The sequence below is a fragment of the Mus caroli genome, unplaced genomic scaffold, assembly GCF_978045245.1.
Source record: "Mus caroli unplaced genomic scaffold, Mus_caroli_1 scaffold_11, whole genome shotgun sequence".
Taxonomy (NCBI): Eukaryota; Metazoa; Chordata; class Mammalia; order Rodentia; family Muridae; genus Mus; species Mus caroli.
The window spans coordinates 76,068,145-76,083,581 of NW_028227266.1; the positions used below are offsets into that span (position 1 = coordinate 76,068,145).

At 40.4% G+C, this 15,437-nt stretch overlaps 1 protein-coding gene across 10 annotated transcripts in view; it reads right to left on the bottom strand.

Annotated features, from left to right (window-relative positions):
• Positions 1–14,650, bottom strand: part of Mlip (muscular LMNA interacting protein) — a 244,876-nt gene extending 230,226 nt beyond the window's left edge. For 4 of the 10 annotated variants that reach the window (XM_029481434.2, XM_085844801.1, XM_029481436.2 and 1 more), the window contains exons 1-3: positions 14,527–14,649; positions 14,139–14,237; positions 12,716–13,302 (exon numbers count right to left, since the gene is read on the bottom strand). In XM_029481434.2, the coding sequence (XP_029337294.1) occupies positions 12,716–12,784 (69 nt within the window). In that variant the 5' untranslated portion in view covers positions 12,785–13,302; positions 14,139–14,237; positions 14,527–14,649. Of the gene's footprint in view, positions 1–12,715; positions 13,303–14,138; positions 14,238–14,526 lie in introns of those variants that run through there. The other 6 variants (XM_029481437.2, XM_029481430.2, XM_029481429.2 and 3 more) reach the window with 3 other exon arrangements.
• Positions 14,651–15,437: the final 787 nt, after the last annotated feature.

The window sequence follows — 15,437 nt, forward strand, 5'->3', positions numbered from 1 at the left end:
AGTTGGGTCTCTGGACCTATGACTCTTAAGGAATATTACTCTTAAGGACTATATATTTCATAGGAAAACTCTTTTAAAAGACTATGAGAAATGCTCATTTCCTGGGAAAATATTATGTAAAAGGAAAAAGTGCTAGAGAAAGAGGTAAGGATGATAATACTGTGAATAAATAGAATCTGGGCTTGAACCCCTTTGAGGGCTGGCAGGGGAGGGTAACTTGTGTGGCTTTGATCTTCAACATTGTAGAAAATGGATTTTAATAAAATGTTGAATCAAGTAGTGTCGCTTCCTGTGTGTCTGAGATCTTTCGAACATTCTCTGCACTCACATGTGTACCAGGATGCTTTCTGTCTCTCCTCCTTCTTGTCCCTTCCTATAAAACCCCACATTGAAAGTCTAAGAGCCATGAGATGGGCACCACCATGTGCATATCACAGCCACACAAGTCAGTTTCCAAACCTCTAAAATGGGACCATTTCAGTTACATCATCTACGTTGTTTCTCATTTTTATTTGTTTTTTGAGAGTTCTGTGGAATGTGTTTTGGTCATATCCGTCCCTTTCCCACCCATCCAACTTCTGTCCTCTTTTGTTTCCCCCTTAACACATCAACTATAGCTTATATTGCTCAAATACTCTTGGATATGTGGCCTTCACTGGAGGGTGGTCTATCCACCAGAGGCCATGCCCTTAAAGAAAAGTGGCTGTTGTTCTCCTAGAAGCTAGTAACTGTCAGTAGCTCCCCATGTACAGATCTCAACTCAGAAATAAAAGCAGCATTTAAAAAAATAACATATCACCACTGAAAAGTACAGATCCCATAATAAGGGACCCTAAAAAAGGCAAAGAACATATTAAGCAATTAGAGAATGGTCATAACTACAGCTGAGCAACTCAAAGATGAGAGACGGATGAAACAGAGAAGTCAATGCAAGACATGAAAATAGGATTTGACTTTTCAAGATCTACGTATTTTGGCATGCCACATGACATAGCTTACAAAATGGTTTCACAGTCCTGTGAATGCCTTAGTCCATGTGTGCTGCATAACTAAGAACCTACATCTATTTCAAAGAACAGGAGTGTGCCTTCTCATTGTCCTGTGCTTTAGAGTTCAAGACCAAGGCACTGAACATGTTGTGTCTGGAGAAGGCTTGGTTTATTTTTTTAGTAGAGATGGAGACTCCCATGTGTCCTCAAATAGAGAAATGAATAAATGGTAAAAAGAAAAAAAGGACAGTTGCTCCATCCTGTCTTGATTCCCTCAAAGTCTTTAACAAGATCATAACTTCACTCATTAGGTCTCCAATCACACAGCTTAATTACCCTCTCACCTTAAAAACCCCAGTCCTCAGTAGAAGCACACTGGCTTATTTCAGCATATGAACTAAGGGGGCAGATTCTGACTATAGCATTTTCTAATAGATAATGTGAATATCCTACAACAACCCAGGCACAGGGGCAATCAAGTGGATGTTGTAGTCAAAGCCAGCCAGGGATTCCCAGCTGTTCAAGGTCAGCCTGAGCTACATATCAACATTCTCTTTCAAGAAACAAACAAAAACCTAAAATTAGAATTTTAAAATGCTATCTAACACTCATCAGCTATTGATTGCAAAGAATATGCAACATGAATAAAATATTGAGAGAACCCTTTAAAAAATAATTCAGGGCGGGTAGGCGGGTGGCTTCAGGGTTAACAGCACGTGCTGCTCTTGCAGAGGACCAGAATTTGGTTCCCAGTGACTATACCAGGACTCAAACTGCCTGTCTCTCTAGTTCCAGGAGAACTGATACCCTCTTCTGGCCTCTGCAGGCAACAGCACTCATGTGTATTCATCTATGCGCGCGCGCACACACACACACACAGGCATGCATGCATGCAGGGAGAGAGAGGGGGGGGGAGATATCAAGGATCTTCTGGTTCAAGATGTCTGATGGAGCATGTATCTCTTGGCCAGTCAAAATAAGTTTCAAAGTTAAACTCTCAACCAAGAGAAACCTGGTAGGAGAAGAGAATCAGTATGAAAACGCATGCTGTAATTTTCTAGGGAAAAAGAAAATGGAGCAGTGGGGTGAAGCTGAGTTGAAGGAAGAGACCCTTAATGGGCACCTTGTAATTCCCGAGGGTGCCCCAGTCAGGGAGAGAAATCCCACAGAGCCTTCATTATGACGCTGAGGTTACAAGAGGGTTCTGTGGAAGTCTTGGGGGTCACCTCATTTTGCACCTCAGACATAGTAGTAGCAGTTGCGAGGAAGTGAACAAATCAGACTGCCCGCTCCTATGGATGAATGAATGCATTTAGACTGAGGAATGATAGCATGCGTCTGGATGGATGGATGGATGGATGGATGGATGGGATGGATGTACCTACAGGAGAGCAGAGCAGACAGCCTGACAATGTCTGCAGGAATTCCCAGCTGAGAAGCTGAGCTCAACTGCAAACGCAGTCAGGATTGGCAAAGGTTTTATTTCGTTCCCCACAGGCTTAGGAGAACCCCACTCTCTGCAATAAGCTTGTTAATTCATGCTGACATTTTCTGCCTTCAGCCTCACGCTATGACATGATATCCCGAGAGAAATTACAACAGGCTTGGAAAAGCAATCCTACTGGCTCTCTGATCTTCTAAGATGAAGGTTATCAAGTCTGTACTTAAAATCATGAGGCGACCCCTGGACCACTGTATCCTGATATTTACAAAGGCACAGGACCTATTTAATAGAACCAGGTGGAGAGGTGGCAGGCTGTTGCCCATTAACTCAGAAAACTCAAGAAAGGACCCTGGGGAAATATTTAGGCAAAAAGCACTTGCAACGAGCCAGCAATTATATCACAGCCATCCTCCAAAAATTATCTGAAAAATCATCTCCTTGTTTTCATGACGGTCACGTAGCAATGCAATTCTGTCGCGAAGATAGTCTATTCCTCATCCCCACCCCTGTGGGGAACCGTGCTTAGGGCTGAACTTATACACAATTGTAATTCCCATGAAGACGACTTGAACGCCCCCCCACCCCCCGCCCCGCGCTGCCTCGTACAGTGCGCTCTAAATGTCACTTTGAAAGCTGAGCTACAGCCTGCAATCCATCTGCCTCGCTTCTGTATTTGCCATCACACACAGCTACATCAAAAGAGCCATTCAAACAGCGTATCCCGGACTTACGTTATCAGCAGACACTGCTTTAATTAGCAGTGGTTCTCAAAAGGCTGGATGGCTTCAAGAACTGGATTTGAACCAGAAAGCAAAAATCTGGATTCTATCAGTTTCACTTCTTAACTCCCCCTGGGTTCTAATCTTCTCCAGCCCTTGCTTTTGTTAACGAGAAAAAGAAACATGAACACCAGCTAGGATTTTGCCACTCTCCTGCTTCTACGTGTTTCTTTTCTTTTTCTTTTCCTTTTTCTTTTTTTTTTCCCTCAACCTGCTGTGATGCGGAGGGGCTAAAATTAAAGCAAGAAGCGATCAAGCTTATCTGTGTCAGGTGCTTTGCAGGGGGTGGTTAAAACTACAAAACAGAAGGAGTCACAGCTGAAGAAGCCATTTTGGAAATGACGTTTAAAACAAGTTTCTTCTGTGTTCTAGGTTTTCATTGCTGATTAAAAAAAAAAAAACAATATTGTAATATTATGCAAAAACACTATTTTATTTTGATCTTTCTATACAAATAGTGAGACCTTTACATTTTCTTCTCGTCACTTATTCCACAATATTCTCCCATGATCAAATTCCTGACTCTATTGTTTCTCAGTAAGGAAAAGAGAAAAAACTGCAAAAATATGCAATTGAATACATGAGTACTGAACTGTGAATTTTATATTTTAAAAAGTCTTTTTTTAATAGCAATAACTTCTACCAACACATTTACATTATAAAAAATAAACTGCCTCAAGACCGCTTATGTTTGCAAAGGGGACATTTTTTCATACACTTATAAAATGCTACACAGTACAACATTCCTTTAAAAAACCAATCTAACCTCTCACTTTGTAGATAAGGAAACCACAGGTTAAGTGATTTGCCAAAGGTCACATAAACACAACATTTTTCTCGCACTGGGCTCCTTGAGAAGGCTCCCAGGAGCTCCCCTCCATGTTAGCAGCACTGGCAGTCCTCATCTGCACCCAGAGTTACATTCAGGCACTAAAAGTGGATTTTTACAGAAAGCTGAGGATGGGACTAAAACACCCAGTTCATCTTTTCCGCAGGCTCACCATCGTGTACAGGCTCACAGTAGGACTTCAGTTCTCACACCCTTCACAGGATCTTACATTCTCTGTACTTAGGGGTCATGGATTCTTCAAGATTTTTTATTATTTATTTGTTAGTGGCTCTAAGAGAGAAGAGGGACTAGAAGTATGTCAGGGTGGGATTGTTCTTACGAAAGAGAAACATGTGGGAAAAGCCACTCTTGTTTAATATCACAATGTGTGCAGCTTTACCTCTTCGCCTGAAATAAAGCCAGAATTCCCTTCCTGCTCATAGAGATATGGAAAGCTGCCTTTCTCCAGAAAGCCTTATCGTAATCCGAGAATTCTCCAATACCTGATGCAGATGGAACAATCCTACAGGCTCTTTAGTGGGTTCTCAGAGAGTTTTTGGTTCCCTGAGAAATAAAATTAAATTACTAACAATGAACACGTTAGCAATGTTCCTTGAGATTCAGAAGTGGCACTGAGTCCAGAAACCCAGAGCAGCCCGCCCTGAAGTTCCTCTTTGTGGACTCTAGCTGAGGGGCAATTACTGAGGAACTTCCTGCAGCATCTGCCTGGCTGGTTTTTAAAAATAATTATTTCCAACGAGCATTTTGGATATCGACTTATTACAGAGTATTGGCACTCTCTGGAGAAAAGAGTCCAATAAATAAATGATATAATGATAATTGAGCCATCTTGGAATGTGCCAAGTAGGAGGGTTGAGTGCACAGTAGGCAACCCAAAAATATTACAAAGAGCAACCCCATTGTTTTTTTGTTGTTTTTGTTTTTTTAATTTTTAATATTTTTATTACATATTTTCCTCAGTTACATTTCCAATGCTATCCCAAAAGTCCCCCATAGCGCCCCCCACTTCCCTACCCACCCATTCCCATTCTTTTGGCCCTGGCATTCCCCTATATTGGGGCATATAAAGTTTGCAAGTCCAATGGGCCTCTCTTTCCATTGATGGCCGACTAGGCCATCTTTCGATACATATGCAGCTAGAGACAAGAGCTCCGGGGTTCTAGTTAGTACATCATGTTGTTCCAACAATAGGGTTGCAGATCCCTTTAGCTCCTTGGGTACTTTCTCTAGCTTCTCCATTGGGAGCCCTGTGATACATCCAATAGCTGACTGTGAACATCCACTCCTGTGTTTGCTAGGCCCCGGCATCGTCTCACAAGAGACAGCTATATTTGGGTCCTTTCAGCAAAATCTTGCTAGTGTATGCAATGGTGTCAGCGTTTAGAAGCTGATTATGGGATGGATCCCTGGATACGGCAGTCTCTAAATGGTCCATCCTTTCATCACAGCTACGAACTTTGTCTCTGTAACTCCTTCCCTGGGTGTTTTGTTCCCAATTCTAAGAAGGGGCACAGTGTCCACACTTTGGTCTTCATTCTTCTTGAGTTTCATGCGTTTAGTAAATTGTATTAAATTGTATCTTATATCTTGGGTATCCTAAGTTTTGGGCTAATATCCACTTATCAGTGAATACTTATTGTGTGAGTTCTTTTGTGATTGTGTTACTTCACTCAAGATGATGCCCTCTAGGTCCATCCATTTGGCTAGGAATTTCATAAATTCATTCTTTTTAATAGCTGAGTAGTACTCCATTGTGTAAATGTACCACATTTTCTGTATCCATTCCTCTGTTGAGGGACATCTGGGTTCTTTCCAGCTTCTGGCTATTATAAATAGGGCTGCTATGAACATAGTGGAGCATGTGTCCATTTTACCGGTTGGGACATCTTCTGGATATATGCCCAGGAGAGGTATTGCTGGATCCTCCGGTAGTACTATGTCCAATTTTCTGAGGAACCACCAGACTGATTTTCAGAGTGGTTGTACAAGCTTGCAATCCCACCAACAATGGAGGAGTGTTCCTCTTTCTCCACATCCTCGCCAGCATCTGCTGTCACCTGAATTTTTGATCTTAGCCATTCTGACTGGTGTGAGGTGGAATCTCAGGGTTGTTTTGATTTGCATTTCCCTGATGATTAAGGATGTTGAACATTTTTTCAGGTGCTTCTCTGCCATTCGGTATTCCTCAGGTGAGAATTCTTTGTTCAGTTCTGAGCCCCATTTTTTAATGGGGTTATTTGACTTTCTGGAGTCCACCTTCTTGAGTTCTTTATATATATTGGATATTAGTCCCTTATCTGATTTAGGATAGGTGAAGATCCTTTCCCAATCTGTTGGTGGTTTTTTTGTCTTATTGATGGTGTCTTTAGCCTTGCAGAAGCTTTGCAGTTTCATGGGGTCCCACTTGTCAATTCTCGATCTTACAGCACAAGCCATTACTGTTCTATTCAAGAATTTTTCCCCTGTGCCCATATCTTCAAGGCTTTTCCCCACTTTCTCCTCTATAAGTTTCAGTGTCTCTGGTTTTATGTGAAGTTCCTTGATCCACTTAGACTTGACCTTAGTACAAGGAGATAGGAATGGATCGATTCGCATTCTTCTACATGTTAACAACCAGTTGTGCCAGCACCATTTGTTGAAAATGCTGTCTTTCTTCCACTGGATGTTTTTAGCTCCCTTGTCGAAGATCAAGTGACCGTAAGTGTGTGGGTTCATTTCTGGGTCTTCAATTCTATTCCATTGGTCTATTTGTCTGTCACTATACCAGTACCATGCAGTTTTTATCACAATTGCTCTGTAGTAAAGCTTTAGGTCCAGCATGGTGATTCCACCAGAGGTTCTTTTATCCGCAACCCCATTGTTAAACCACACTAGAATACCCAACATTGCCCATCACACACACACACACACACACACATGTGCACATCACCACCAACACACATACAGCAACAGCATAAGAGAATTGAAGTATAGGTGTAAGTTAGCTCACACCCACTAAGTAATCAGACAGAATGGTCACACAAGGCAACTTCATCAGTGAAATCCCAGCCCACGGCAGAGCAGGAATCATTTGCTCATCCTGAGTAGTAAAGAAGTGAATGGAATAAAGTTTCCAAAACAATTAAACTCATGCCAAAGAAAAGGGTGATTTTATCTTCCCTATGTGTTGATTACCACCAAGATGAACTTGTTAAAAAGACAAATAATGATGCCACCTGATATTCAGAGATTTACCACTTTTTTTTAATTATAGAAATTTCCCTGTCTGGAATACTCTATGAATCAGAAACAACATTCATGTCACGATTAACAAGTAACACACCAGAAATAATAGCAACAAAAACTTTTTATCGGCTCTCTTCGGTATTGAGTACCTCCTGGCAATTCACTCTAATGAGACACAGTTAAAAAGAAAAATGAATAGGGAAAATACATTACTGCATGAAATACTCTATAATTGTCCCATTGTTAAGACATTCTGGTGAATAATTATGGACTTGCTGCCACAGATCTATATGAGAAACTGGGATGTCTGGGTTGTGTATGCTTAGAATATTTCCAAGCTATTAAAATGTATGCTTATCATTCATAATCCGCTTGAAACACCTAAAGCTCACTGCTCTTCTCAAAATCAGAGCCTTTGCTAAATTTGCTCTGCCCTATTCCAAATAGCCATTGAGAAACACACATTGCTTTGAGAATCATTTTTCCTAAGACTGTTTCTATCTTATTATGCCCAACAAAATACAATGTCATCACATAATCACATCAGGAATTAAACCAAAACTATTACTCCTGTCCTCTTCTGTTTGCTAACAAGGTTGTTCTCAGAAAGTAATTAATTTTCCTCCTATTGATGGAGTTATAACTTTTACTTAAAGAGCTGTATTTCTCTGGGTTATCATGATTTTGAAGGCATAATCTTTCATATTTTACATTTTATTCGCAATGATTAATACTTTTAATTTTGTTTATCTTCCCTGTATTCAAAACTAATCAAAATTAATTTCTCTCTGAATTAAAAAAAATTGTAAGGTAATCTGTAAACTTATGTGTGTCATTTTAAATTCAAAGTGAGTCAATCATTAAACATGAAAAGTAAAATTTTTCATCTTCTTATGTCATATATTCTGTTAGAATTCTAATCATCAGGTGCCTACTCACCCCCCCCCAGAGAGCTCCTCTTCTGAAACAGTATTTATGACATTCCAAAATTAACTATGGGCTTGCTTTGCATCTAACAAGTTTGAGTATAAAATGAGTTATTGTTATATAATTACTGTATAATATCACTGAACCGTCAATACTCGAGACAATAAGACTGTCCCTTGAGACACATCACAATAACACAATAGGAGCTAATAGCTTTATATATGAAATTTAGTTGGTTTTATCACCTCAAACCACAGTATGTTAGAATGCCCTAAGGGAGATGACTATTTCTACTACATTAATATATGAAGAGTTCTTTTCATTTCAAGATTTCAATTACTATAAATGTGAGTAACCTTTTTTGCTAATACACTGTAATTGTAAATAAGACTTGCTCTGAAAAACAGCTAGGATATTTTGCATTGGTTTTGCTTAGTTTTTAAGACATTAAATAGAAATTGATAGCTGTTTTTAAACTACTCCCAAATTTACCTTATGTTATAGATTTTTGTGACACCAAGCTTGAGGTTTTTATTCTATTAGATGCAAGCTATAAAGTTATATATAAAATCAAAAGACTAGCTTACATGATAATCTGTGATCTCCTAATTATATTCCAGAGGGCACGGTTCCTCGAACCCTCAACCGACCCTGGTAACAAGTTAAGAACTGTCACACTCATCCGTTAGCTTAAGACACACTAAATCAAGCTCCAGTGTATCCCACAGATGCATGTTAAATACAATACAAGGCTCAAAAAGTACATTCCCTAGTGTTTTCTGAATCTTCCTGAGTGTAGCCACTTCCTTTGGAGGAAGTCATTCAAAAAAAAAAAAAAAATCAGAGTTCCTAGGAACACAGTTGGGGATGCAGAAGGACCAGAAAAACAAAAGTCCATTCAGCACTAATGTCTGTGGCTGAGGAAAGGACCACATTGAAATATGTCACAAACAGCCCTCCCCTTCCCGACCCCTGCCACATTCCCCAGACCTTAGCATTAGTATAGTCTGCCTTTTACAGCTTCCATGACTAAGAGGTCAGCATGAGTCATAGCAGGTTTCTCAAGGGCTGAGAATGGACTTGTAAATCCATGGAAACTGATTTGTCACTACAGTGTTTGGAAGTTGGCTATGATAGCCACCTGGTTATGCATGACTTCACTCAGCACTGACAGCTGTAGAAAGCTTTGGAGGATCTTTTTTAGGGATGTTTCATATTATTAATTAGATGAGAGGGAAAGTAGTTAGCACCCAGGAATCTTCACTGTTAGCCACCAGACAGCAACGACTTCAGGGCGAAGAGAAAAGTCAACATTTAAAAGTAGATGGGACTGCAAATATGGTTCTATGGATAAAACATTTATTTGTCATCCTGCTAGGACAACTGGAGCTCCAGTCTCCCCACATCAAAGCCAGACAAGTGGGTCCCCTGCCTCCAATCGCAGTCCTTAAGGAGGCAGCAGTGGGGATCCCTGGAGTGAGCTTGGCCAGTGAGACCAACTGGAATCAGCAAGCTCCAGGCTCAGCTGTAGACTCTGCCTCAGTCCCTCAAGTAGACTAAACTACTGAGAACCATATCCAACATCAATTTGGGCCCTCCACATTCACACAAACACAAATGCATATGCATCCACATACATGTGAACATTGAAACACCTACATCACACACATACACACACACACACACACACACACACACCAAAAAAAGGTAGAAATTTAATTCGTTCACCATCGGATGGCACACAGTTAGGACTACCACTTCAGTTTTGTCTGTTTCTAGTAGAATAAAGTATGTCTTTCTAAATGCTGCAGGAGATTTTCTTACTTATTCATGTGCATAATAACTTAAAATGGTAAGTGAAACTGTGTATGTTGCCTTCTCTCATGATACATATTATAATATTGTTCATTAAAATCCAGAGAAATACAACTTTAATTAAGCAAGGTACAGATATTCTCCCCTTTAGAAAATTATTCTCCTCTTTAAAAAAAAAAAAAAAACATGTAAGAAATAGTACTATTTGTAGTAAGTATAATGAATAATTTTCAGAACAAAGTGAACGCCATATAAAATATTTTCAAATGATTTTTAGCAACCTCACTAAATGTTGACATTGACAAAGAAAGCAGTGATCGAGCTATTAACATGTTTAGGTGCACATCCTCAAAGCAACCATATGCTCGCTACGTTTGGCTTAATTTTTTTTTCTAAAACGTATTACACATTTCCCAGCTCTCTCCTGCAGTAAACACTGACCAGGACTTATTCTTTTCTTGGTATGAGCACTATCAAAATCCCCAGGTCTGAAAGCCTGACAGGCTGCCCGTATCCGTTTCCCCAGACACGAGCTCTTGGACACTCCTTCTGTCCTAGGGAGTTGTCTCTACAGTGCAAGCTGAATACTCGTGGGCTTGCTTTCTCATCCATTGCCACATTGTCCTCCAGTCTGCTGAACATGAATCAGAGACTAGCCTTAGGCCTCTGCCACAGAGCCATGCCCAGGAGTTGAGGGACGGCAGCATCCTCTAAGGGGACATGTTTTGCTCACTTTTAGATTTATAGCTATTTCCAAGGGAGAGTGGGACATGTAAAAATGTCTGACCTTCCAGAAAGTGGAATGTTAATGCATCAAGCCATGTCAAATAGCGAGAGCTCGGTTTTACTTCGTGGATTTGCCCCAGGTCTACTGCATTTATTTGCAAAACTCACTCGGGTTAGAGTTGAGTCGAGTTCACAGCTAGACTGCAGTCGCATATTTTCTATCAAAGTTACAACACTCAGCATTTACACTTGCAGTAGCTGGGGTTTCCTTTAGCCTTAAAATACATTTCAACTTTCTCTTTTTATAACTTGTTTGTGAGTGCGTGCATGTGTGTGTGTAGGTGTGTGTGCGTGCGTGTCTGTGTGTGTGTGTGTGTCTGTGTGTGTGGGTGTCTGTGTGTGTGTGTGTCTGTCTGTGTGTGTGGGTGTCTGTGTGTGTGTGTGTGTAGGTGTGTGTGCGTGCGTGCCTCTGTGTGTGTGTGTCTGTGTGTGTGCGTATCTGTGTGTGTGTGTAGGTGTGTGTGCGTGCATGTCTGTGTGTGTGTGTGTGTCTGTGTGTGTGTGTGTCTGTGTGTGTGTCTGTGTGTGTGCGTGTCTGTGTGTGTGTGTGTCTGTGTGTGTGCGTGTCTGTGTGTGTTTGTGTGTGTGCGTGTCTGTGTGTGTGTGTGTTGTGTAGTCTCTGGGCCATGTCAAGACAAGCCAATATGAAAATGAGGTAATTCTAGAGACTTCACACATTACACCTTTTATTTTTCACAGACCCCCTTCAAACTAGTTACTACTGTTCCCCACCTTACAAGCGAGTTTGTGGAAGTTCAGAAAGACTGAGCAAAATCCAAAGCTTTTTACTTAAAAGTAGAGCAACAAGAACTTTCGTATAGATATTTCTGACTCAAAAGCTCTATCTATTTCTACAACATTTGATTTTCCAATAAAGTCAAAGGCGAAAGTAGTCTGTGGTCCTTCTATGCTACACAGTTTCTATAATTACTGCTCAAAATAATGATGACTTGAGTATTTTTAAAAAAAACACATATATGTTATCCAAAATGTTCTTAAGATCTTGAAATTCTAATATTCTTCAAAAATTTTCAAGTCAGAATGTCTTTTGTTTGAATATTCTTCAAGAATTTTCAAGTCAGAATGTCTTTTGTTTGTTTGTTTAGTTTTTAATATCAATAGGAGTATGTAATCCTTATCTTCAGATATCTAGAACAATATAATTATACAAGTTGGGCCTTATTAGAGTCATTATGGCTTAGCCTTGTGCTTGCTGCTGTTAAAATGAAGCATGAATAATTCTAACATTAGCTCTGTAACCACAGTAAGCTTGCAAGCAAAGTTATCCATCTAAACCCAGGAGGTGGACCATATACAACACATTGTATTGGGGAATGTAAAACACATCGTATTGGAGACAGTAATACTGATGGTAGTTAACTGACAATAAATTGATTATTGTCAAAGTAATGCTGCTTTTATTATTTCTATAGCACAAAAACAAAAGAAATCCAAATTTTTATGATGAGTAAGCTTTATGTTGAGTTCATAAAACTTACTTCAAAAGGCATTGAAATATTCTACAAGACTTTCTTTTGTGAATGTCCTTTGTATTTCCCAGGAAGACTGGTCTTTGAACACTCACCATTCCTAGTATCAGTAAGTAAGACAATAAACCAAGCAAAGACTCAGAGTAAAGAATGCCAGCTATGAACATGGAGGGAGAACACATCGTTCAAATCCAAGTTGCCCACTTCCCAGCAATGACATTTTTTACATTTTTGTAGAAGTTTATTACACCATATTTGAGAAAGCCAGCGAACTCGTTCATTCCAAGATTATTGACCAGCCTGAAATGCAAACTGAGACAGGGAAACAGCATTTCTACTCTGGGACTGCTTCCCTTTCATCCTGTCAGTTAGATTTTAATCCTGAGTTTGCAAAATCCCAGGCATCTTACCGTCACTCCCTCCTCTAAGTTCTTGTTCCTCTTTAGTGAGCTTCCTGGTTCGTGCTTTTCAAATTCCATGGTGAAAGAATGAGAGAGAGGTAGAAAGAGACAGAATGGAAGAGAGAGGGGTCCAGATTCTGTCTAGAAACTGATTTGACATGCTTGCATGTTAGATAATGCCGGGCATTCCACGTTGTAAGAGCCTAGGACGATATCAGAAGCCCTGGCGATAATTTCTGGTTAGCTAGTGTTTCCATTTATAGATGTTCAAACCCCATAAACAGAGCACGGAAGAGAAGTCAGGCAGCTGGCCCTAGATAATGATAAATGTCACTAAACATGAAAGCAACCCTTCAGCAGGAGAATGTCCCACAAGTTTGGTTCTCTGAACCCAGAAAGATGCACGTGACAAGCAGTTTTGCCACAGATTTCATCAATAGCTGCTGGAGAAGAATAAAAATACTCCAGAATCCAGCCTTGTAAATCAAGTAAAAGGACAAATGTGATGATAGTGCAATGACTATAACTGGGCTAAGTTAGCGCTTTCAGAGTCCAGTTTCCATCTTGGCAGTGTAGATAGACACGTGTGCTTCCCTCTGTACATAAAAAAGAAACAAAAATAATGTTGCTTACAGAGGAAGAGTAAATAACTAATCAAAGCCAGAAGGGCTAGCAATGTGAACAGTCACGCGGTCCTGCCGATGTCCTTCTATGAAAACTTAACTGACTGCATCTAGATATACCATGAGACAAAAGTGGCATTCACTTAACAAATGCCAGTTCTGGTCATCCTGATCCCAGCACTTCCTCTGGGAAGAAAGCTAACGATGTAAGGGACAAAGTTTATTTCATCCAATGCAACAAATGTTTTCAGAGTTCTTTACAGAGTGTTGTATGTCTTAAAGAAAATTAATTGTGTAATGTAATGGTTAACTAACTCCTTCTGTGTCTTGAGGCAAAAAAAAATCTGTGCATGGCAATAAAAAGGAAATGAAAGTGTCTTTCAGAATACATGGATATGGTTTCTCTGGAGCTTAGCCCTTGACCTGTTCAGACACACATGTTAATGACTGGATGTTTTTTTTTTTATTTACCTTTGATTATTAGTTTGCCCCTCATTGATGAAGAAACACTTCAGGAAATATGTTGGAAGAGTATATCTGTCAGTAACTCTATGGTTCTGTTGCTAGACAAGGCTACAGAATTTATCCCAAATCATTTATTCTTGTCTCTCCCAGGAACTTGAAGCAATAGTGGTATCTCATATATATTACCATGTGTATAAACATATATGTGTGTATAATATACAGAAAAATATTGTTCTGTACTAACAGGAAGTGGAACGTTCATATAGACAACAACAACATGAAAGAACTCTAAAAAATAATTGAAAAAAATCTAGTCACAAAAGGCCACTTACTATACGACTTACTTAAGACTTCAGATACATCCATAGGAATAAAGATGATACATTCTTCCCAGAAGCTGTTATATAGACAAGGGTGAGTGGTAGTTAGTGGCACAGGATTCTCTGTGGGGTCAAAAAAATGGATACTGTTAATTTGATAACTCTGTGGAAACCCTAATAACCAATAAATTTTATGAAAAGTATGAATTTTAAAGTATATCAATTATATCATAATAAACTCTTTGTCTTAAAAGTTAACAAAAAGTCCTCTTTAAATGGAAATTTCTGGTTTTTTAGAAATACAATATGCACAATGGGTCACTCCAAAGTTGAAGCCTGTGCTATAGAAGACAAGCAAGAAGTTCTTCTTGTCAACAGTGACACAGAAGACCATCAGCAAAGTGACACTTACTTCTAGACATTGCCACCTCTCTTCACCCCTCTGCATCATCACCTTGGGCAAGCAGGTTGATGTCTGTGATCCCAGCACTCAGGAGGCTACGATGGGAAGATTGTTGCAAACTTAAAGCCAAAGGGACTGTATAACCAACGCCAGGCCAGCTGGAGCTACAGTGTGAGATCAATGCCTCAAGAAGAGAGAGAGAGAAAAGGAAGGAAGGAAGGAAGGAAGGAAGGAAGGGAGGGAGGGAGGGAGGGAGGGAGGGAGGGAGGGAGGGAGGGAGGGAGGGGGAGGGAGGGAGGGAGGGAGGGAGGGAGGGGGAGGGAGGGAGGGAGGGAGGGAGGGAGGGAGGGAGGGAGGGAGGGAGGGAGTCAAAGAAATGCTCTTCTATTGAAGCTTCATAAGACTGACCACATACCCACAAGGCATGAGAGCAGATGTGGAGTCTCTTTGCAAGAATTCCAATCTGCACAGGAGGGAGTAGACGACTTTCTCCATTGCAGCCTTCACGGTTAAAAGTGTCTATTGCTAAGAATTCTCCTCCAAGACAATCAACATGGTATACTGACTTGCTATCATTCCACATGCCCCTTGCAAGACAGGGGTCACAGACTGAAAAGACTAAATCCAGTTATTAAAGAACCAGGTAGGGATAGCCTGACCCAAGAACCACACCAGGAGTGCACTTCCTGTGGCACCCAGCAGCCAGTTGAAGATGAAAAGGTCAGCTCTAGCATAACTGTGAACTGAGCTGGTTCAGAGTGGTCACACTCTACCCGTTAGAGTGTGTATACAGAGGACTGACTGGTCCAGTGGATCATCAGGGCTTCGGGGAGAGCAGAGGAGGCAGCTTAGAGCAAGTGGCTCTAAACTCCCCCTGTTCATCTAGCATATATTTATCAATTCAGAACTCTAGAGCAACA